The 22,300-nt window shown below is 37.2% G+C and overlaps 1 protein-coding gene across 4 annotated transcripts in view; it reads right to left on the bottom strand.

Annotated features, from left to right (window-relative positions):
* tmcc1 (transmembrane and coiled-coil domain family 1) overlaps positions 1-22,300 on the bottom strand; it is a 56,588-nt gene that overhangs the window by 18,571 nt on the left and 15,717 nt on the right. Inside the window, exons 2-3 of one of the 4 annotated variants that reach the window (XM_015394749.1) lie at positions 20,353-20,398; positions 18,992-19,272 (exon numbers count right to left, since the gene is read on the bottom strand). In XM_015394749.1, the coding sequence (XP_015250235.1) occupies positions 18,992-19,272; positions 20,353-20,398 (327 nt within the window). Of the gene's footprint in view, positions 1-15,526; positions 16,035-18,991; positions 19,877-20,352; positions 20,399-22,300 lie in introns of those variants that run through there. The other 3 variants (XM_015394750.1, XM_015394748.1, XM_015394751.1) reach the window with 3 other exon arrangements.

The raw sequence follows: 22,300 nt of genomic DNA, 5'->3' as shown, positions 1-22,300 counted from the left end.
TGGTCACCGATTACAACATGGTTGGTTCTGGGGGTGACAAAAGTTACATTTACTCAGAATATAGGAAATATTGCCTTGACTGACTAAAGGGATTTCAGGTCTAAAGAAGTGACAACAGGACTCCAGAGATGGTCTTTTTAAACGCCACCCCAACCTTAAAGCAAGCCTCTATTCAAACATGTATATGCTTCGTGTTTAATCAGTGGCAATGTAGGTGATCGCATACGTCATGAGCAACTTCAAAGACAGGAATAATAAAGACTGGTTAGGGTCACAGCAGCACGAAGGAAGAGAAAACAAAATGGAAATAACATGCCTGTATATAATTTTCTTTAACAAATAAATATGTAGAATACATAAATTGATTGAGTGACTTTATTGATCTCACAATAGAGAAATGTACTTGTTACATCAGCTCAAATAGTCAAAGAAGATGAATGTGCATAGAGGAAGGGAAAGGTGCATGGGATATATACAGTATATAAAGTGCGTCCACATATGAATGCTTTTTCTTTTTTAATAGTAGGATCATTATACAGGGTTATTGCTCAGGGTGTTTACATGGGTATTTATATAGATGGATATTTATATTTATATATAGTTATTGCACAGGGTATTAAAATAGTAAATAATAGTAATAATAAATACACACAAAAAAGAGCCTGCTTTTTGGCAAGAGCCTAATTTATTCAGACAATTTTGCTAAAATATTTTGCAGGAAAAAGCTTAGATTTTAAAATTGCTTATTTTTATTTTGTTATTATCTCTTTGTTAAAGAGTGCAAATAGATATAGATTTAGGCTTTAACTGTTGCTTTGCAGAAAGTCCTTGGTTAAATCCCAACTGCATTGAATTTTCATGTTTCCACCATGCACATGTTGGATTTGTATGCGTCCTCTGACAGACTGTCAACCTATTCCAGTTTCCTACCTTCCCCTACAGCAACCCTGCATGGATATAAACAACCGATGCATGGATGGACTTCTTTTATATGTGGATAAAAAATGAAATTTGTACACTGACATGAAGTCATATGATATAAAAAATTGATGATTGATTTTAAACACATTTCTCCTGTTTTTTTTAAAGTTCACTTTAAATCCAATTTGCCTCGCTGTCAATTGTTACAAATGTTTCTGCTTAAATATATTCTACAAGTTTTAACTAAACTATTAACAGTGCTTTCTATGCATTGAATGTTTGTATGCAATCATGAGACAAATCTGGTTTGAAGCCTTTCAGTCTGAAACATGAATTATCTTTTTTGAGTTGAATATATATAAAGTTAAAGGTAACTTTAACCTGGCAAATTCATACAAAGGTGATTTAGGAGTCATTTATGCCGCGCTCAATACAACATATGACATAAAATGGTTTTACATTGTTGTTACCATTTTTTTTTTGTTCAGTTATAATGGTGTTTTTGCATATTTAAGGGTAACTGTGGAGATAAACAATGATAGGAGTTTTATATATATGTGGGAGGAAGTGTTTATGGAAAGAAAGGCAGCATAAACACCATGCAGGAATTAAATATGTGTATGTGAAGGACATGGCAGAACCAACATTGAGTGTGGGGGGGTGGCTAAAGCTCTGTCTGTTGGAGGTGGTTGGTATTTGTTGTGGCAAGGTCTGTTTATCCTCCAACTTGGTTATGTAATGCGGAAACAGAAAGGGCTCTGACCAAAAGACATGGTTGGATGCTGCACAATACTCAGTGTACCATGGGTCAGTATATACACCCCCAACACAATGCAAGGCTATTAATCAGCAGGAAAATGAAGAATGCAGAACAAACAGTTCCAGCTTTCCCCCCTGAAAGATTATTAAGTCTAGCCACACATTACCATCCTGTAATGACTTCACTGACCACTCCTGCTAAAGACTTATTATTTAGTCTAAAGCGAATGCAGGGCTATATTCTGAAGTCAAAATAAGGCCAGAGAGAGACTGCAGATTTCATAGCAGGAAGAGAGTTAATTGGGAGTAGAATTTGGCCAAAATAAGGCTCTATAGCTATTAATTATCTAATGAAAAACACAGAAATTCTCGCTGCTAATTTGATTTTTACTGGAACTGAGAAACTTCCATAAAGACCAAATTGATGGATGGAATGCATCTTAAGCTATTTAAAACATATATATCATCTTATATGTAACAATGATACATATTTTTACAGCTATTTTCAAGATAAATGATGATATATGACAATTCATTCAAAACCAAACTCCACCAGAGGGAGCTAAAAGATAATCTAATCTGCAAAACAGGAGTCAACTGAGGTTGGTACAGCTAACTCTGGATGTTATGCCTGCTTTACTGGATTTTCTGTTAATTTTCTTTTAATCGTTGGATTGTTTGCCAATATTCCTACCTTGTCACCTCACCTGACAAGCATGCTGTCCAGAAAAGGTGACATCACCACAGCAAGGCATATATATGTGAAAAGAGGCAAGACGTGAAAGTCAAGGTCATTGCAAGAGGAAATTGTAGAAAGATTTTTAAAAGATGCCATCATAATATGCTAAATAAATAAGAAAATGGACAGTAAGAAGGAAAAGTTGGATGGATGAAAGGAAGATATTGTGAGATAATAGAGTAATTAATTCATTCATTAATTAATTTCATGTAAAAACAGTGAGGTAGTAGCAAACTGCAGAAGACATACAGATTTTTTGGATTCCTACTGGCTGACATGCATGATAACGCAAAGGATGGTTCTGGTTATTAGTGGAAAGGAAAATATGCAGATATTTCCCTAGAGGGTGCGATCAGATTTGAAATGTGTGTCCATGTGTGTTCTAACTGGGTCAGTAGAGCAGAGCAGAGCTGAGCTCAGGGATCTATGGACTCATCCATAATTTATCAGAGTCGCACAAACGATACAGACTTAGCAGGGAGTGGCAGGGATAGAGCATGGCCTTACAACACAGTCTGGCTGTCTGCTTTTCTGACTAAATACAGGCAACTGTTAGAAAAGTCTCATTTGAGACCAACTTAATAATGTTTGAGCAAAATGAGGGAAAAAATATCCAACATTTGTTATAATTTGTTTAACCAGGAAAACCCATTCAGCTTCAGACCCATATTTGCCATGACTGCAACCCAAAACATCAGTAGAATACGGCACAGAAACATTTTAAACAATATAAAAGATCAAAGGTCCCTGAAAATATTAACAAAATGTAAAGCAATTAAACAAAATATCTTATTTCAGACAAATTTACAGAATTTAAGACGCTGAATTTGGGAGAGAAGAATATCTTTACAATCTAGGAAATGGGAAATGGTTTTATCTTTAAACGGAAGCAGATGATCTGAAGATGGTTATTGAGGATATTGAGCAAAGACTTTAAAGGAACAGGTTAAAGATTTTGTTGTAGCTTCAAAGGAAAGACAGGACCTAATTCAAATGAAGACACAAATTTGACATTTAGGTTTTGTTTTAATAACTACTGAATCTGAGACCAGAAGGAAGTTAGATACTAACTCAAAGCTGAAACTGAGAAGAGTGCTAAAATAAATCAAAGACTTAAATTTTAAGCATGCAAAAGGAAATTAGAAGTTTAAAAAAAACCTGAACATAAGCTGATAAAGCACCTGCCAAGACAGACTAATGGTCCATTTCCTAGGACGGTTCCAGATCTACTCTGCTTCACACATCTACCCTCCGTATGGAACCTGTTGTTTTTCCACTCACTTACTGATAGATGGAGTAAAGCCTAGAAGCCTCACCTTCAGTATTTTTATTTTTTTTTGTGGGGGGGGGGGGATAATTTTTTTTCTATAATTGAACAAAACGTTTGATTGTGGTTTGTTTTTTGGATTCCATAGACAATATATGAGCATCTGAAATGGGGATTTTCTTTATTAAATACAATGTGCATTCTGCTGACATGTCCTTTTTCTTTTCCTTCAGCCTTCAGAAAATGTTTATTATGTAAAAATAGCAAAATGATCTGAAACCTTCTGAAAAATGTGGTATTAGGTAAAGTTGGTTGGATTTCTCCATTAGTTTTGCAAAAACTCATCACCTTTCTCCCATTGGAGGTGTTGGCAACATATGGCTGATCGTATCCATGGCCAATCTATAATCAGTAGTCTTTTTACATCAAATTGTTTCCATGATGGTCATTTTAGCCAAAAAGTTCAAAAAAGAAAAAACATTAAAAATGTTTCCAAAATGGGAGGAGGGGAGTAGAGTCAACCAAAGTGAAACCAGTGGAAAACAGTCATAAATCACAGGAATGTAAGCATAAAAATGAAAACATTGTTTTATGAAATTAGATCAAATCCCTGGGAAACATGTTTGGACACAATAAGGAAACCAGGAGAGACATTAAACATAAACTGATAGATATAAACAGAGAGGGGCTGGGGACATATTTCTGTCAGAGCTGCTATAATCCAGAGGACTGCTCGGGATCAAATTTAATTCAAGTCTCATCATAAACACTTGCTAGGAAATGTCATTTTAATGCATTTGATTTTCATTTATTCCAATAAAAAGGTTTTAGTCCATAATTTTTTTTTTTTTTATATCAAGATATTTCTTATCTTGATGCTGTGTCTCTGTTTGCGTTTGGAAGGATGGAAATGTTCTTTTTCTGTGAATTTCTGATCCATTGCCACCATCTGGATTCCTGTAGTTCCACAGTAATGCCAGCAGGTGGCCCCATATCTATTCATGTCTGTGCATGGTGCCTGATGCTGAAACCCTATTCAAAACATAAAAATGACTAAAAATCAATAGAACTAATATAAACTTGGTCACATTGTGTTTGGTCTTTTAGGCAAATAACATTACTATGCCCTTTTCTTAAACAGTGTCTGAAGAAAGAGAAAAAAATATATAATATGTGGCAATACCAGCATGGCTGAGAAAATAGAACATAGTCACAAATGCAAGTATAAAGCCTTTAGAGGAAAGTACAGCTGGAGGCCAAAAATAAATACACAAAGGATGACCATAGTGACTCACTGCTGACATGCACATATATCAGCACAAACTGCCGTAGACGGCCAAAAAAAAAAAAAACATGATAAGCATTACTGTCATTCTAAAGACATACCTGCTTCTTTTGCACACTTCTAGTAGGTCATTGAAAAGGGACAAAATAACTGTAGCAACATACTTTAACCAAATTAAAAATAGATATGGCTGGTACATTTGAATCCTGCCTAATGATGAACTTGATTAACACTGGTGGTCTATTAATAGAACAGTTGAATATGCAGAGATGAAGCTGTCTCTTTCCTCATTTTGACCCAGATCAGAAAGCTATCAAGCTGTATGACAGGAAAATTTAATTACCAATGCATCAAAGCAATGCATTCTCATCAGGATCCTCTCCACCCTGCTGATCAACTACAACTATCAGAAAAATAGAATATTTCCTGTTCTCCAAAAACTCTTCCTACCCAGCCTCTTTGCATATTATTTATTACATTAGCACTGATGGTTTCACAAACATTACACCTTATTTTCTATTAAATTTGAAGGTGTTTATGAGTGTGTGAGTGTGCACTGCATCTAAAACAAGCGACCTGAGTAAGAACCCCAAGCAGTTGGATCCAGCTACAGTAAGGGCGTTGGTCTACATGTATAATGGAATGAATATTCAACAGTCTAATTCACAAGGAAGAGGCATCAAAGAAACACAAACTGTTTGGGTGAAGAATTAAAGAACGCATAAAGCTAAAGCATATGCAAAACAGTACTTCACTCATATTATGCACAGGAAAAAAAAAAAAAAAAAACATTGACAGAAAACTTGTGATGTGTTGAGAAAACTGGATTTTAACCAGAATCTTCTGATTTGTAGCTTTGTCCAGTAGACTGCTAATCATTCAGACATCTGACATTTTTTCTGATAGGTGAACAAACCATAAATAACCAATGACATTAAATCGGTAAAGGTTTCATTTTCAGCAGCAGAACAGAATTTAAAATGAACTGGGCTGAAGCTCAAAGAAGTAAAAAACTATTTGAAAGAAAACATTTTTCAGAAGAGCAAAACTTGGAGCAATTAAGGTGTGACGGAGAACAGGAAGGTTTTATCCTTAAAAGCTTTTCAGCAGGATTTGGAAATGTGCTCAACCTTTTGCATATTTCAAATAAGGCTTGATATTCTATGAAGAAAACATATGGAGCCTGCTGATGTATAAATAATAACTGCTAGTATAAGAGGTTTAAGATAGAGGCGTAGAGTCAGCTCATGAGTATTTTTTTAAACCACTGCTCTCACAATCATGCTGTCATCTTTGCTCTTGATATAAATGATTAAAGACCATTCAGAGCAGAAATACTAGAAAATATTGAAACGCTTCAGTTCAATCTTTTTTAATCATATTTCTTGCAGAAGAATCAGAATACGTTCAAATTAGTATCAGCAGGTCAAACATTTAGTCCCAAGTCTTATTACTGAATTTCTACAGATTTTTTTTTTAGTTAATTTATTTAACTTCCATAAAATGGACAACAGAAGAACAAAAAACAGCCAAACCTTACTAAACTCCTATTTGTAGCTTATTCGTTCGATCAGACTAATTTATATATGTTGGGAAGGGAAGCAGAGGTCTCATATAGTCCTGCATTTATCTGGCTATTCACACACAAGCTGAGTCTTCAACCCCTTACATTAAACAGTTCTGACACAAATCCAGTTATTTGCTAAGGTGAGTATAAATCTAATTTTAGACAACAGCTTTTCTTCTGCTCTGAGAGGTCACCACTGGCGGCTGATGAGGCGCCTGTGAGATCATTCGGGAAACCTGTGAGGATTCAACTGGGTTACGCTGCTTCAGCCCCCCCTCCATCCCCGAACATCACCCTGTTACCATGGAGACCAGCTCCACTGTCTAGGACTGGACACAGATGAGAGGGAGAGAAATGAAGAAGTGGGGGGTGAGAAAACTAAAGCAAGGCACTCTTTGAGACCGACAGAGAGAAGGTTACGAGTGTAGAGGTCAAAGTAAGGAAATAAAAGGAGGTGAAACACGCGTCTCAAGAAGAGTAGCCGATGTGTGTTTAAGAAACCTCCAGTATGGTATTGAATCCTGGACAAATTGCTTCTGAGAGATTTCTTTACATTGAAAAAAAATATATATGTGCAACATAAAAATATTAAAGTGCTGTGGAAAAATACAGAATTTCCCCTCTTACATTTTATAACTATACAACTACAAAAAACTATTGATTTTATTGTAGTTTTATGTGACAAAGAGAAAGAAGTATATAACTGAACTGGGAGGATAAATATATTTCAAAATGGTTCACAAAAAAAAAAAAGAAAAATTAAAGCCGTAAAAAAACATTTTTATGCAGCTCCTTGACTCTAATGAGAAGGGAATAAAAACCAGTCCTACAAATGGTCTATAGGGGGCAGGTATCAAGTAACCCTAATGTGTTTTTGTTTTTTTTTATCTTAGCAGCTCAGTTTAGGCATCATGCATTTATGACCAAGCACTATCATAAAACTGTGCACAAGATAAAAAAGTTGGACAAAAAAAAAAAATCCTTCAAGCTTGAACATCTCATAGAGTCACATGTGTTTATTCAAAAAAAATTAAAAAAAATCAACAAAGAGTTTCTCGGTTGGTAGCTCTGAGGGAGAAACAAAGCTCAGGTAAAGAGAACAAATGCTCTATTAAAAAGGTGCACTTTAAAGATCTGGTCTTTGTGGAAGCGAGGCCTGGAGATGGGCATTGCTAAACAACTTCACAGCAATTCCTGATCAAAGCTTGCAGCAAATCATCTACAGAACATAGTCAACAAAAGCTGGGAGGAGGTCCTCTGACCGAATTAGGTTAAAATGAACCTTTTCAGCATAAAGGCAAATATAAATACAAACCCTTGGCAAACCTAGGTTTTCCACTATTAATACTTATTTTAAGTCATGGATCTTTTTTTTTCTATCAAACAATTACTGTACTGATTTACATTGATCCATTGAATTAATTTTAAATTAGAATCATTTAAGTTGGCAGCAGCCATGTATTAATGTGAAGGAGAATGATTACTTTTCAAGACATAGTTGGGTGGCGTAAAAAAACACGTTTGGGTTAAAATATGTGATGCTACAGAATGGTCTGATAAAATTGAATTATCTGAATTAAATAAGTTATAAGTGCAAAAAAATGCAAAGTAATCTTATTTAATAAACAGAGACCTTAGTTCAAACTTACATGTATTGTGTGTAACTAAAACAACCCATTGTTAAAGTTGCAGGTGACTTTTAATTTAATTCAATCACTGAAATGTAGTCTTAAAAAAAACAACTTATCAGTAATGGTATTGATTAATATTTAAATATTAAAGATATTAAATATGTCTCTACTCATAGTTGGGTGTCCTGAGTGAGATAAAGGTAAAAATATATTTGCAATCATAAAGCAGAACCCCTAACATGCTCTGTGATATTTCCATGGTGGATCGCTTATAACTAAAGAAGCCATGCCTCACTATTCAGACATTTGATTCAGGAGAATTTGTTTTGTTTTTTTAATCAAGCAAATAACAAGGATTGACTCAAAATACATAGACATCCCACTCTGACACAAAACAGATCAGACCAGTGGCATTTAGTCAGGGTACTGATATTGTGCATGGTGCATTGGCTGAATGGTAACCCTCTATAGAAATAGTGAAATACATTGACAGGTACACACCTAACACCAATGTGATAACCATTGAAGGTAATTTATGATCAATTTTCCCAAGCAAGTAAACTAGAACAGGAAATGAACTGTATTTAAGTCACAGTCAATATTGATGCTTATTCTGGTGACCAATAATATGTAATGAAAAGGATCAAAAGTAAAAGGTATTTGTTTGTCTGATATGATGTAATCTAATATCAGGAAGTAAAGACGTGAATGGATAATGTCTAACAGCTACAGCTGATAAGAGCAGGGTAAGGCCAAGCACTGAAAGGGGAACACATCAACATATTCCAAAACTCAGTACAAATCAGAGCCTCAAATCAGTGGAGGCTTGCTAGAATGTTTCCAAATTTCACTAAGACCCTACCGGTAATCAAGTAATGATGACAAACTCTGCTCAACAAGGTGTGCGCTCACAGCAGCACATACTACCTGCAAAAAAGCTATCAATGGGTTGGTGCAGAGCAAACACAGAGGGATGACATCACCTCCAGTGTGAAACCAAGAGCCTAAGCTTCATTGTCCCCCAGGCTGCTGATGCTTTTCTCTGAAACTCAGTTGTTTGGTCATGCATGGGTGTGACTGTGAGCTTCTTTGTCTTTCTTTACAAAGATGTCAAGACAATGTAGTGCAGTAGTTGTCAGGTAGAAAACGGTGGCTATCTTTCAGATCTGTTGTCCAACATGAATTTAAGTGCAAAAAAAAACTATATATATGAGCAGTAAAGGTTCTCAGAAATGTCCCTAAATTATAACCTAGAAAAATGAACTAATAGCACAAAAGAGTTAGAGGATTACAGCTCAGTGACGAGGATATTAAAACCAGCAAGGACAGAAAAAGCCTAAGGGACCAGGTGATGTCCAGCTTCTCCTATTCACACTTCTTAATGTCCTCCTGCAGCCTCGCAGCTCTCATACAAATATAGTCAAACATCTCAAAGAAATCTCTGCAATCCAAGACTGCTAAAACTGTGTGTCATTATTGGACCAATTAGATATCAGCTATATATTACATCATATATTACATCAGATTTTAGAAACTTTAGATACCTCCTGTACTGCCTGTGATTTTATGTCGTCCACACAGCCAGACAGCCATGTGTTTTCTTCAGTCAATATATGAAAATCAGAGCTATTTTGTTGTGCATGGAAAACTGTAAACATTATGTTATCTGCCGTGCAAAGACCGTCTTTGCTGCTGCCTGTCTATGTAATACTATCGGTTTTATGCAGGAAGAGCTGTCTTTAAACTTAATGATGATAAAAGAAAAGTGAAGCAGAAGAAGAGCCTTTTCTGCAAGTAGCTATTGTCTGCATATATCTATTTAGAACCACATTAAAACTGCACCAGTATTATCCTAGAGCTTCCGCAAGCCTCACCAGATTAAAACCTTTTTATTAGGATAAATCTATTTGTTTACTGAAGACTTTAGTTGCATATGTTTGTCATTGTTCACTGCAGCTTTTTTTTTTTTTTTATTAAACATTTTCAGCTTTAACTCAATTACGATTAACAGATTTATTTCTATTACCTGAATAACATAAGCATGAGAAATGTTAACTTTTTTCAGTGTCAGCCTCCATTAAATTTCCCCGATACTGATGAAATTGCCTTTTAAACTGTAGGAATATAAAAAATTTTGGCTAACTTTCTCAAGTATAACCCATCATGAAACAAAAACAACGGAGTCAGGATTTTATGCCACCTTGCGTACATCCACCTTTTCATCTTTATCAATGTTTTTAGATAGCACTCCCAAAACATAGATTTTTTAGTCCTATGGACAATTTATTACCAATTTGGCGGTAGGCTTAAATTAATTGTCAGTTTAAAATATCCCGTTCTGATGTCATAGGATCTGTTTTAGTATTTCACATAATGTTTTAACACAATAATGACATATTTCATAAAGTAAACCAAATCCCACCTGCAGTAAAACACACAACATGCTGATGCTGCAACTGTATTTCCAATGTGACCTCATGCTTGCAAGCTTTTACCCTTATTCATTGCATGCAACACTGCTAATTATGCCCAATTATTTCCATTTCAGCTCTATCAGACAATTAGACATGTCTTCAAAAATTAAGACCTTTTTTTTCCAAACTGGTTTTTAAACCTGTAATTAGGCATTTTATGTTGCTTTGGGAGTAATGGCCTATTGGCTGCCCAGAGGCTTTTCAGTCCCTTAAGGACATGAATAATGATAATCTAAGAAATTTCAGGCAGCATCTCATCCTTTTGAGGTACACAGCCCAGTATCTTTCTGATATTTTGGCTGATCATTAGAATGTATTTTTTAGGACAGTACCCAAAGACACGATATGTTTGAAATGTTGCTTAAACAAAACTAACTCAAACAGTTATTGTGAAATAATCAATTACATGCTTAAAAAGCCATGACATCATCAGGGTTTTCCTAAGACTTTAGAGGCATAGTAACCTTAGTTTATGTTAATGAGAGGAAAACAAGCTTTAATAGCTCAGAATGCTATGAAGTCGAGTTCACACCGAATGCATTTTGGGCATCGAAAGTTCGAAATTTGGACTTTTAAACCTAAGTCAAAATGTGATCAAGGCGTTTTGATGCTTCGACGCTCTGGATGCTCGGCACTCTGGTTGCTTATCTGCTCTGTTCTGTAGCTACAAACTAGAGATACTACAGCTTGGCTTTATCTACTTTATGAGTTGGAAAAATTGTTTTACACGTTTCTAAGCGAGAAAGTCCACCTTAAAACCTCATTTGTGCAGTCAGTTCATCAGGATTATAATTCTACTAAAATATGCAGCTCTTGTTCAGAGCGCCAGACCTCCAGCATACCACCAGGAGGCAGCGCTGGAAATCCCCGCTGAAAGCTCTCACCTGTGGCCGCTGCTGTTCCTAGCGGCTGGAAGAAAATATAAAGAGTTTTTAAGGTTTGTGGTAAAAACTACAAGTACCAAAATATATAATAATAATAAGAGCTCACTCTCTTCCTTGTAGCCCACATATTCCATTATTCCAGCTTTTATTTATTTATTTATTTTTTAACCTTTGGAGTTTAACGCCTTGATATTTATTTATGTTTATATGCAGACAGCACTGCAGAACCCATAACAGTTTGCATGTAGTGTTTATCTCCCACAAACACTCCTAGATCAGCTTTTCCGATTAGTTGTTGCTCCAAAAGCTGGTTGAAGCAGCAATAGTTCAATTTTCTGAACTCTGGTGCTGTACGCTCCAATAACCGAAGCTCTGACACTTGGACGCACCGCTGGACCTCTCGACACCGTCCCCCACAGACTTTGCATGTAAATCGAACCCCTTGACCCCCAAAAAGCGTTTGGTAAAAACACAGCTATAGGAATCAAATACAGGAAACCCCAACAAATGCTTTTAATCTTCACAGGTTTGTTATTTTATCAGTCATCCACAGCATGGTAGCTCCAGAAATTTAATTTTTTCAAAACAGTGAAGCCGTTATATATGACTTGTCTTGAAATTTTAACAGGAATGCCAGATTATATAGATACAAACAATAGGAGATTGACGTTGAGCAGGAAGATAAGGGGGTTGTGGAAATTTGTCCTGAGGAAGTGAACAAGGTCACTTATCCAACCCCCTTCTTTTCCCGATAATTCCCCAACTTCACGTTAGGAGAAAACAAGTTGCAGACGGGCCCAGAAGGACATTATTACCACAGACAAACCCTGCTTCAGTCTTTCAGGCAGAAAAATAGCCAGGAGGTTTAGATTCAGTTTGTTTGCACAGATGATACTAGAATATTTTCCCTCTTGCATCAGCTCCTGCTGTTACATCCTAATCTGTAACACGGTTTCCTTTGGCACTAAGGCTGTATTTACAACACAATATATTACATATACTAATAAATGAGCTATTTTTGGGTTGCTTTGTTGCAAATTTATAGGAGAAGCCAGAGCAGAACACAACATCTGAGCAAATTAATAATACATCCAAGTTATTAACCACACCACCAAATATCTGTAATTGATATAACTACGGCATAGTTCCTGCAGTAGAAAAGGTAGAAGCAGACCTTGTGAACAACAGTGATGTTAAAAAAAAAACATATTTTCCATAAATTCACCTAATGTTTCTGTTAAATGTACAAAAAAATTCAAATGCTTTATAAAACCGGATGGCTATAATTTAAATTTCATCTGAAACACAAAATGCTGTTTCCAGATTTCCAGGTGTGGATAATAAGCAACGGTATTTCTGATATGATAAGAAAAGTTAAAAAGGTCTGCCTTGTTATTATTCCTTTTCACCTCCAGATTCAGACCCCTAACAACAAGAAAAGACATGTTTGCTTACAGTTCAACTAAAAGCTTGCACAAAGCTTAGGTCAATGTGAGATTTGTTATTTATATGGACTAAAGCAGTGCGAGATAAAGAAAGCATCTTGATTAACACTGAACACAGTATCAGGATAATGCTTCACGGACTGGTTTCAAAAATAAATAAACTGCAGACTCTTTAATATTTACATTTTGTTTTCATTACAGCGCTAGTTTACATTATCTTACAAAATGATAATATCCTAACTTGCATAAAAAAGGAAGAAATTACGGCTGTTCTTAAAGGCTTATGATGAAAGATAGATAATGTAACAATTTATTGTCTGAACCACAAAGGTCAGAACAAAAGCTTAAGAAGATGAATTTCCAGGTAACCCCAAATTAAAACTGGGTCAGTCTCTGCTTCGCTCCAGAGTGAGCTCTACAGTTAGTACCCCCGCCCCCCCCCGTTATAATCAGTGAGAGCATTGCCATAAGGCCATTCACCCTACAGTACGTCAATGTTAACTAGACAGCAGAGACAGGTACACCTCATCACACAGCACCTATAGAGGACCAAACAAGTCCAACATCCCCATTTCCAAAATAATTCATAGAGTTTCTAAATTACTAAATGTACACATATATTTAATAAATATATGCTGTGTATGCAAGTCCTTCATGCATAAGAAATGCTCCAAGAAAACTAAAAAAATAAAATAAATAAAGCTTCTGCGTACTGTACTAATAGTGGCGAGACACAAGTAGTGTAAATCCAAAGTAAATGTATATCCATCTAAGCAGAGAGGAATCCGTACAATTTCAAGAAGTAAAGCACAATTGCTAATTAGAGGATAGGCAAGGAAGCATTATCCTTGAGAAGCAGCAATAGTGTAATTTTTAAAAACATCTAGATGTGCATTCCACAAAGCTGGTCTTTATGAAAAAGTAGCAGGTAGATAGTTTTTGTTGGAACAACTCATGTTTACAGACACAGCAAGGATATGGAAGAAGCTGGCTAGATAAAATCAAACTACCTATTTTGCCCATTAGTGTTGGATGTTATGTGGTTAGAAAGAGTAACACACCATCCCCTACTAAACCATGGTGGTGGCAGCATTATGCTGCAGGGATTGTTTTTCTTAAACTAGGAGAGGGAAGCTGCTTGGAATATGAATGGAGCTAAATGCAGAGTGATCCTGATTATATTTCATTTCAATTTATTTCAATAGAACCCAGAGACAAAAGTTGTCATCTCAATGCTATTTAAAACAGACATAAAATAAAACAATATACATTTAATTCAATCCAAGCATATAGACAGAGTAAGATCCTGTTATATGCATTTCAAATCAACTCTGGTCTAAACACGGTACTTCAAATAACACTAATTAAAAGCCAAGCTGGTTTAGAAATAGAGGAAAAGCAAAAAGAGGGCTGAAAGCACTAGGTCTGCCAAAACTTTTCTATTTTTTTTTTTTTTGAAGAAAGAAAAAAAAAAAAAAAACATGTGTGTTTTGTTTGTTTTTTTGCCTAAACTCTACTGTACTACTCTGTTATCTGTCTATAAAATAAAATCTCAATCCACTGCATTTAAGCAGGGGGTTGTAAAATATGTCAAAGGGTAATAAATACATTAACAAGTTACTTTTCTAGGTCTTTCAGGCTGCCTCTGGTTATTAAACACATTTTAAGTCTGGTTTTAGAAAACAAAAATCATATTAGACGTTATATCAAATAGTACTCTCCTTGGTATAGTAAGTCTGACAGTAGATTAAAGGATTTCTTAATATCTACAGTAAAAGAAAAATCAGAAATACGTTCAGCCTACTAACGTATGCATCGGTGCTTCCAGCACTATTGCATTAGTATATTAATGAGCAGGTAGGGTGTGGCAAGGCAATGAATGGATCAAAATAGAAACGTATTGCTTTGAATACTACAGACTGAGGTCGACCATCGGAATATTAGGCTCTCAAAAAACAATGACGCCATTTCTCATTACAACCTATCGCCTCTCTTTATCCACAGGAGCACTGAGGGACAACTGTAAAACACTCATTAACAGCCCAGTCAGAAATGCTCTGCAAACAGAAATAATTACACATGTGTGCATAGTTAACGCACATCCCTGGGAGAGATTTAGAAACAATCTCATAAGCAGTTAATGGTTATAAAGAGCTTGCATAAACTCAGAAGATGGACCACTCAGATACCACGTGCAACAAACCTCTAAGGAGTGGGGTGGGGGGGGGATAAAATCAAGAAAAGAAAGCCCATATTTTACAGAAATGTCTCAGATGCTTTTAGTCAAATACGTTTCTGATACCTACACATTTTTTTGGTAGATATTGTTGCATTTTGTTAGTCATGTCTGCTGTTAAACCCTCAGCAAGCAGCGGTAGCTCACCTTCGCTACCTAACATTAAAAGTTTCATGATAAGGCTGAAAGGAAGAAAAACCCAGAATTCTATATGAAAATAAATGTTTTAATAAAGGATTAAAAGAAACTGATTGCAAAAGAAAGAAATAAGCAGAAAAGCAACATGGAGATATTAGCAGACGGTTGGATAAAGCTTACCTTGGAGTATTGTCTACGAAGACTGAAGCGCTGCACCATCCTCCCTGACTGACAGACCCAAAGCTGGAATCCCTGTCCTACTCCCCTCTACTGATACCCCTCCAAAGTACACACTGCCTCCTGCAACACACTCCCCATTCACACACACGTGCTACAAGCACAGATGCTACCATCTTCTCTAAAGAGCCATGGGTCCACACCGCACCTCCTCACTATGCAAACACAAAATGAGCAGAGGAGAGAAAAAAAAAAAAAGGATGAAGGAGCTAGAGATAAATTGTTTACTGGGTTTCCTCCCTACTTGTAATAATGGTGAAGTGAGATGTGTCACACTCGCCCACTCACACAGACACTCTCACATGGCCACCAATTTACAAATGATTTTCAGTAAACAAGGATGAAAATGTGATCTTACACTCACACATGCGCACACTCGTCTCAACACAGGCTGAACTAGACCCTCACACAGCTACAGCTCAGCTCTCACTCATCTAGGACGAGGTAAGGTGGCCTCCTGCTTCCTGTCAATGTGCTACAGGGTGGGGTAGAGAGAAGGATGAGGTGGAGGAGGTGCCGGTAGAGGGAATGAAAGGGAGGAGGGGGGAGATGGGAGAGGAGGAGGGACCAGCTGACTGCTTGTAATAGCTCTCTCCAGGGATTGAGGGAGGGAGCGGCAGGGACGGTGAAGGGAAAAGAGTGAGGTCAAAGGAAGCACAGCAGGGGAAACAAATAAAAGGAAGGAAAGAAAGAAGAAAAGACAGAAAGAAACGGATCAATGGCTGAATATTCCTGATAAACAAATACAATTCTTGAACCTCCAACCTTGCTGCCAACAGCCGGATGTCACATTTCCAAGGTCAACTACGCTGTTACTATGGAAACAATAAGTAGGGTATGCATCATGTTGCTAGTTTAAGGGTAGACACAGCGACAGCTTGTGGTTACCCTGGTGACACCGATTTGTTGCTATGCTAAGGCAGGGCTGTGATATTAGCTGGAAATGAGGGTGAGTTCTGATCACCCCTAACCAACCGCTGAAGCTCATGCCCGCTCACCTTTGAAGTGAGGTCACTCACACAGGACAAGCATAGCACATACAGTGAAGCTGTTAGTGAAAGCACATCTATAAACCTGCATTAAAAGAAAATCATTTTATTTTAATACAGTTCAATAATTTTATTAAAGGCAGCATGAGCTCTTATTGCAAATACCGGCTCCACATAAGCCAAATGTGTGACTCTACAGGGCTGGTTAGTTGAGATGACAGAGACCTCTAGTGGCAAACAGCACAAACTAAAATAGTCTTGAATACAAGTAAAAAGTAAAAACTAAAGCAAAGTAAATCAAATTCTTTTTAAAAAATATGTTAGAAAGTCCGGCAAAAACAATGCAAAATTAAGATTCTAAGAATATTACAAACAAATTATACCAGTATAGTATCTACACAATCATGGAAAGACAGTTTTACAGCAGAAACTACTCTCAACAAGGAGATAGAATGCTATATCTAAGAATGTTATATCTAAGAATGTTAAAGGAAAACTGAGTGGAAGAAAATAATAATAATGAAAAAGTATAAGAAACAGGCCTAACCACAAGACCAAGAGTTTAGTGGTTAGTCATGAATGTATTCAGGATAAGCAAAGACTGAAACTGTTCCATTCCTTGTCTTAAGCTACAATATTAATTCAAGTGTGTTAATTGGACAAAGGGAAAAAAGGAAAGCCCTGCCGCTGAGTGGTCCTATTATTAGAGGGAATTTTGGACATCATTTAGAAATCAAGGTCCTAGAGACTGCAGATTGTAAATTTAGGTCAGTGGAGGTGTCTGTCGTCAAGCTAAAGAATAAACTAAAACAAAAAAACACCATATAAATAGTTAAATCCACCTGGGGTGAAACTGACTCTTCGTCTTAATAGGTTGCAAGATTCATATTAAACCCTAAACAAATAGATACAGGTTTTGAATGCAAACTTTGTATTACCTTATCTGCTACATGCAACATGATATAGAAGAGATTGGAAGTGTACAGGCTTCTGGATGACAGGGTACGGAATACAGAAGGTATTATATTTTCAGCCATTAGCGGTCTTGTCTATAAATGAAAACAGTGATTATTAGTAGACTCTGTGGTGACAGGATCGGATCTGCATTGCTGCATGACCAGTCGTGTCCAACAAAACAGGTGCAGCAGGCACTCTCCCCCACTCCATCATCTGTAAACATCACCTCAGCGTTATGGCAGGAATCATTCAGACACTTGCTCGGTTGAATTTGTGCCTTCATGCACACCAGATTGTCACATCTGGGTATCGGCACACAACCGAATTTGTCGCAATGCAAGTATCGATAAGCTTCAGAGTGTTTCAGCTTTTTCTGTTGTTCACATCTATCGTCATGGACTCATTGAAGTATAACAATATTCGGCTGGTATTGTAGCCGGATAAGGAGATGATAAGCCAACTACTTTTTACGAGAAATAAAGGAAAATGTACCTATTTTAGTGCCATTGCTATTTAATCTAAATAAAGGCTGTCCTTATTCCAGCAGAAACATGCAGCAGAAGAATCATTGGCGCCTAATTTGACTGGAAATGTTTGTGGAAGTTGTCTATAAAGCAGGGTAAGACACAGAGCGATTTAATTTAGATCCCAGAACAAACTTAATAAGCATAGTTATAAATATTGTTGCAACTTACAAAGCTATATATAGCTACAGAACAGCTCTGATTTAGTTAATTAGAGGAAAAACAGAATGAGCACCGGATCAACATATACCGTATGAATGTCACATTGTGGATAATACGGATTTAGTGTAGCAGTTTAAGTCCGAGTTAAAACCATAATAATTTATTATAATTATTAAGAACATAAACAAATTATTAATAATGATATGTAGGCTAGTTATGGGTCCTCGATGTCTCTGTTCTGATCAGCTTTCTGTAAGCATGCGCAGCTTTGGTTCTCTGGTTCACAAAAACCCACCTTTAATAAATCTGCGTGGGCCCTTGCATAACAACGTTTCAGCTCTTGGATTGATGACAATTTCCTCTCAGATTTTTGTACTAGTCTTTTTTAAGGCTTTAGTCCCATATACCAGTTGGGCTCTTTAGCAGTCAAAGGAAATCTAAGGGTAAGTAGCCTACAGCAGACCTTCACAGCATCATACTGCAGTGGTTCAAACACTTAACTAAGAATTCACAGATGATAGGGTGGAATATTAAAGGCTACCATGGATTTTTCTAATTGGCTATGAAACAAAGAAACAGTGGATATAACTTCTTGTTTTTGATTCTGTAATTAAGTAGAACATTTTCTTTGTATAAAATTGCAGAAATGTTCTCGTACATCAGCAGGAAGGTGAACTTCAGCATTTGATCGACAGCTGACAAACAAACAAGCTTGGCAGCAGAAAAAGGAAAGAAAGGACACATTGAGGTGATGATTAATGGTTGCTGTCACTTACTCTGTCTGTCTCCTCTGTGGACTGGTACCCAGACGATAGCACAACATCCCCGACGGTTTGTGCAGGAGCAGGGCTGCTGGGCGTGGTGTCAGTGGTGGACGAGGAGCGTGGCCGGCTAATGTGCTGCTGAGGGTCATGGGTGTTGCGCCGCTGAGGAGGCTGAGGGCTGCTTCTCAGAAGGGGGTCCCGATCTCCGCTCCCAGACCCGGACCCCTTGCTGCGCCGGCTCTGCAGGCTGGTCCCACGCCTTATCATGCCTGCAGCGGCTGAGCCCTGTCCAGCTGCAGAAGAAATCACAGGAGCAGACAGACGATCAGACTCAGAGGTGCTGGACCCCAAACTGTCCTGAGGAGCAGGAGGGGAGGTGCCGCCTGCTGATAACACCGAGGAGGATGAAGAGGAGGAGGATGATGGAATGGTGGAGCGAGAGAGGGAGAGGCGTTTGCGCTGGTGTTGGAATAGTTGTTTCAAGCCCTGACCAAGAACCCCCATGCTCTCCTTGGCATTTTGGCTCATCTTATTCAAAGAAGGATGTAAAGACTGAGATGAGGCCCTCTTCAACCCTGGGCCTTTTGAACGCTCTGCCCCTCCACTAGCTGCAGGATTTGAACTGGGGCCCATCTTTTCTGGGTCGCCTTGACCGTTTTCCTCCTGCAGCATATAGTCCTGGAATAAATAAACAGCAGGAATATATGGTCTTTTGCCTCACTCCCTATCTGGAAGGCATGCAGATGGACAGGGACAGGGAAAGAATAGAAAATGGCAGGGCAGTAGAATCAGAGATGGAACTGTGATGGAGGATGGGATCAGCTCAGACTCCTTCAGAGGGATGGATCCAAATTAGGAGCATGCATCTTTGACTCAGGAACGCACAGCCTTGATGGTCTAACACACAAAAAGGAGAAAGTTAATGAGACGCTCGAATCCTTGTTTGATTTTTCTTTTCCCAACTTGAGACCAACTTTAAGCAAATAACCTTAACATTTCAACTATAAAAGAGGGGCCACTTCTTTTACAGATATAAAATAATTTAAGAAAACCTGGATTCAAATAGGAAACTGGAACAAACACATAGAGCATAATGTAAAGTTAAGTATATTAAAAAAAGATATTTAAAAAGTGAAAAGCAATTAATTTCAAGACTAATCTGCAAGGTTTAGGGTCAGAGCTGAAATATGTCCCTCTTTTCTGCAAAAAACAAACAAAAAAAAAACAATAAAAATGCTGCTTTTCTAAATATCTGACCCTCTTTTACGACTATTAACCCCAAACCTGGATGCAGAGAAAGTCTGAAAGGGGGTATAGAGGAGAAGAAGTCAAAAAGGGATGAGAATGTTACAAAAACAAACAGAAAAACCCACCTACCATCAGCCCAGCTGTCATCCTTTTATACCTCACTTTGCGTGCCTGAGAGGGATAGAATAAAGAAAGAACATAAGAAAGACATAACAGAACTGTATTCAACAACATTTACATTTTTTTTACAGGAACAACTTCTCAAGATATCTGTGTTTATACATATTAGAATACTACGGCTTGTATGTTTTATTTAGTCTCAGACCAACTTCATAAAAAGCAGAAGGAAAAAGTAGAACATTTGTGCTGAGGAGTCCTTCTCAGGCGAATTTAGAAAAAGGACCATGAAAAGAAGAATAGACGACTGCTGACCATCCATTCAGTATTAGTCAAAGTAGTGATTCCAGATCACCAATTTGCATAAAGTGGCTCCTTTTTCTGTTTCATTATGATAATTTTCAAGCAAATTCCACCTAATTTTAGTCCCACTCTAGAGCAGCGTTTGCTCTAGAAAAAAAAAGTATTGATGATTTTCCAAAAGTGGAACATACAATAACTTATTATAAAATAAAAACTATTCCACTTCTTTGAATCTGAGCATTTAATTCTTATGCATTTTCCATCTCAAATAAAAAATTGATTAATGAAGAATACATTAGTATCTGAAAAATATATATGAAATCTTCTTACTTTTTTAAAACCTTTCATAAAAATATACAGTAATTACAACCATCACTAACCCTGATACTGAGGTTAACTAAAAAACAAAACAAAAAATGATCCTTTCATGACTTTCAATGTGCCCTGCCTTATAAAAGTTGCGTCCTTATTCGAGTTTCCATGGCTAAATTTAAATGCATTTCTCATTTCCCCTTCTTTATGAGCCGCCTCCATAACAAAAGTGAATTATATTGATTTTCCTTTGCACCAGCATCCATAATGAACAAACATTCATGAAGGATAATATTGTAAACACTATCTCGGTCACAGATCAGGGCATCAATGTGTCTCCCAATGACTGGGAGAGTGACAGTGGAGTGTAATTTAATAAGGATTCAATGCTCTGCTGTTGACTCAGATTTGATGAGTCAAGGGGTAAAACCCCAGTTAATCCTGTCCCATAGCTGAAGCTAAACCTGATGTCCTGTCCTGACAGCAGCACCTAACACTACCTCTGAGTCTGTAAATCCCCTCCCTCATCCGCTGCTGATCCCTCTGTTGGATTGGATGCTTTCTTGATTGCCCATGCTTCTGTATACCATCTAAATCCTCTTATAGGGGCTTTTAGATGACAACAGTTTCATTGTCAGACTTGGTGCTCATGTAGAAAAACCTTATTCAGTTTAAGAAAGCCCTGGTGATCCATCTTAACGAACTGGTGATGAAACTAGAAAAACAGCAGATGGGTCTTACATGACAAGTGTGCTTCTCTAAACTAATGAGTCTTTCTTAAGGAATTCCTACAGCCTACCAGGAAGTGACTAATGAAGGCACAGCTGACAACGTCCAATTAACACTTGCTCTGCATCTGAATCTGGATTTAATGTTCAAAAGCACAAGAACACTTGAATAAAACACTTTCAAATAAAGTGAGAGATGCTTTGCAGTCACTTAACGTCAGCACGTCTCTCAGAAATATCACAATCCTGTCGACAGTAAATAACAACTGAACAAATGCCAATCTGGACATGCATCGTCCTCAGTTAACACTCATACAAACACGTCACTGTCCATAACTCAACGTCTCCTTCCATAGTGCTGACAGTTGCACAGCGGTCATCATCTCTGGCTGGTCAAAGGAGAAAATAAACTCAATGTTTGTAGCTCTAGAAGAGCAGACAGCACAGTTTCACTCAGTCCTCAAAACACCACACACAGCCCCCTACTATAATGATAAATACATTAAGTATGGGTACAAAATAATAAATAAATAAATATGCGCCATTCTACCGAATTGGTGCAAATTCCTGCCCTCCCCCCCCCCAAAAAAAAAATGTAAATACAATTTTTAAA

Source organism: Cyprinodon variegatus, unplaced genomic scaffold (genome assembly GCF_000732505.1).
Source record: "Cyprinodon variegatus isolate N-32 unplaced genomic scaffold, C_variegatus-1.0 Scaffold706, whole genome shotgun sequence".
In the NCBI taxonomy this organism is placed as follows: Eukaryota; Metazoa; Chordata; class Actinopteri; order Cyprinodontiformes; family Cyprinodontidae; genus Cyprinodon; species Cyprinodon variegatus.
Note: the sequence above shows the minus strand (reverse complement) of the source record. Positions and strands in the feature narration are given on the sequence as shown.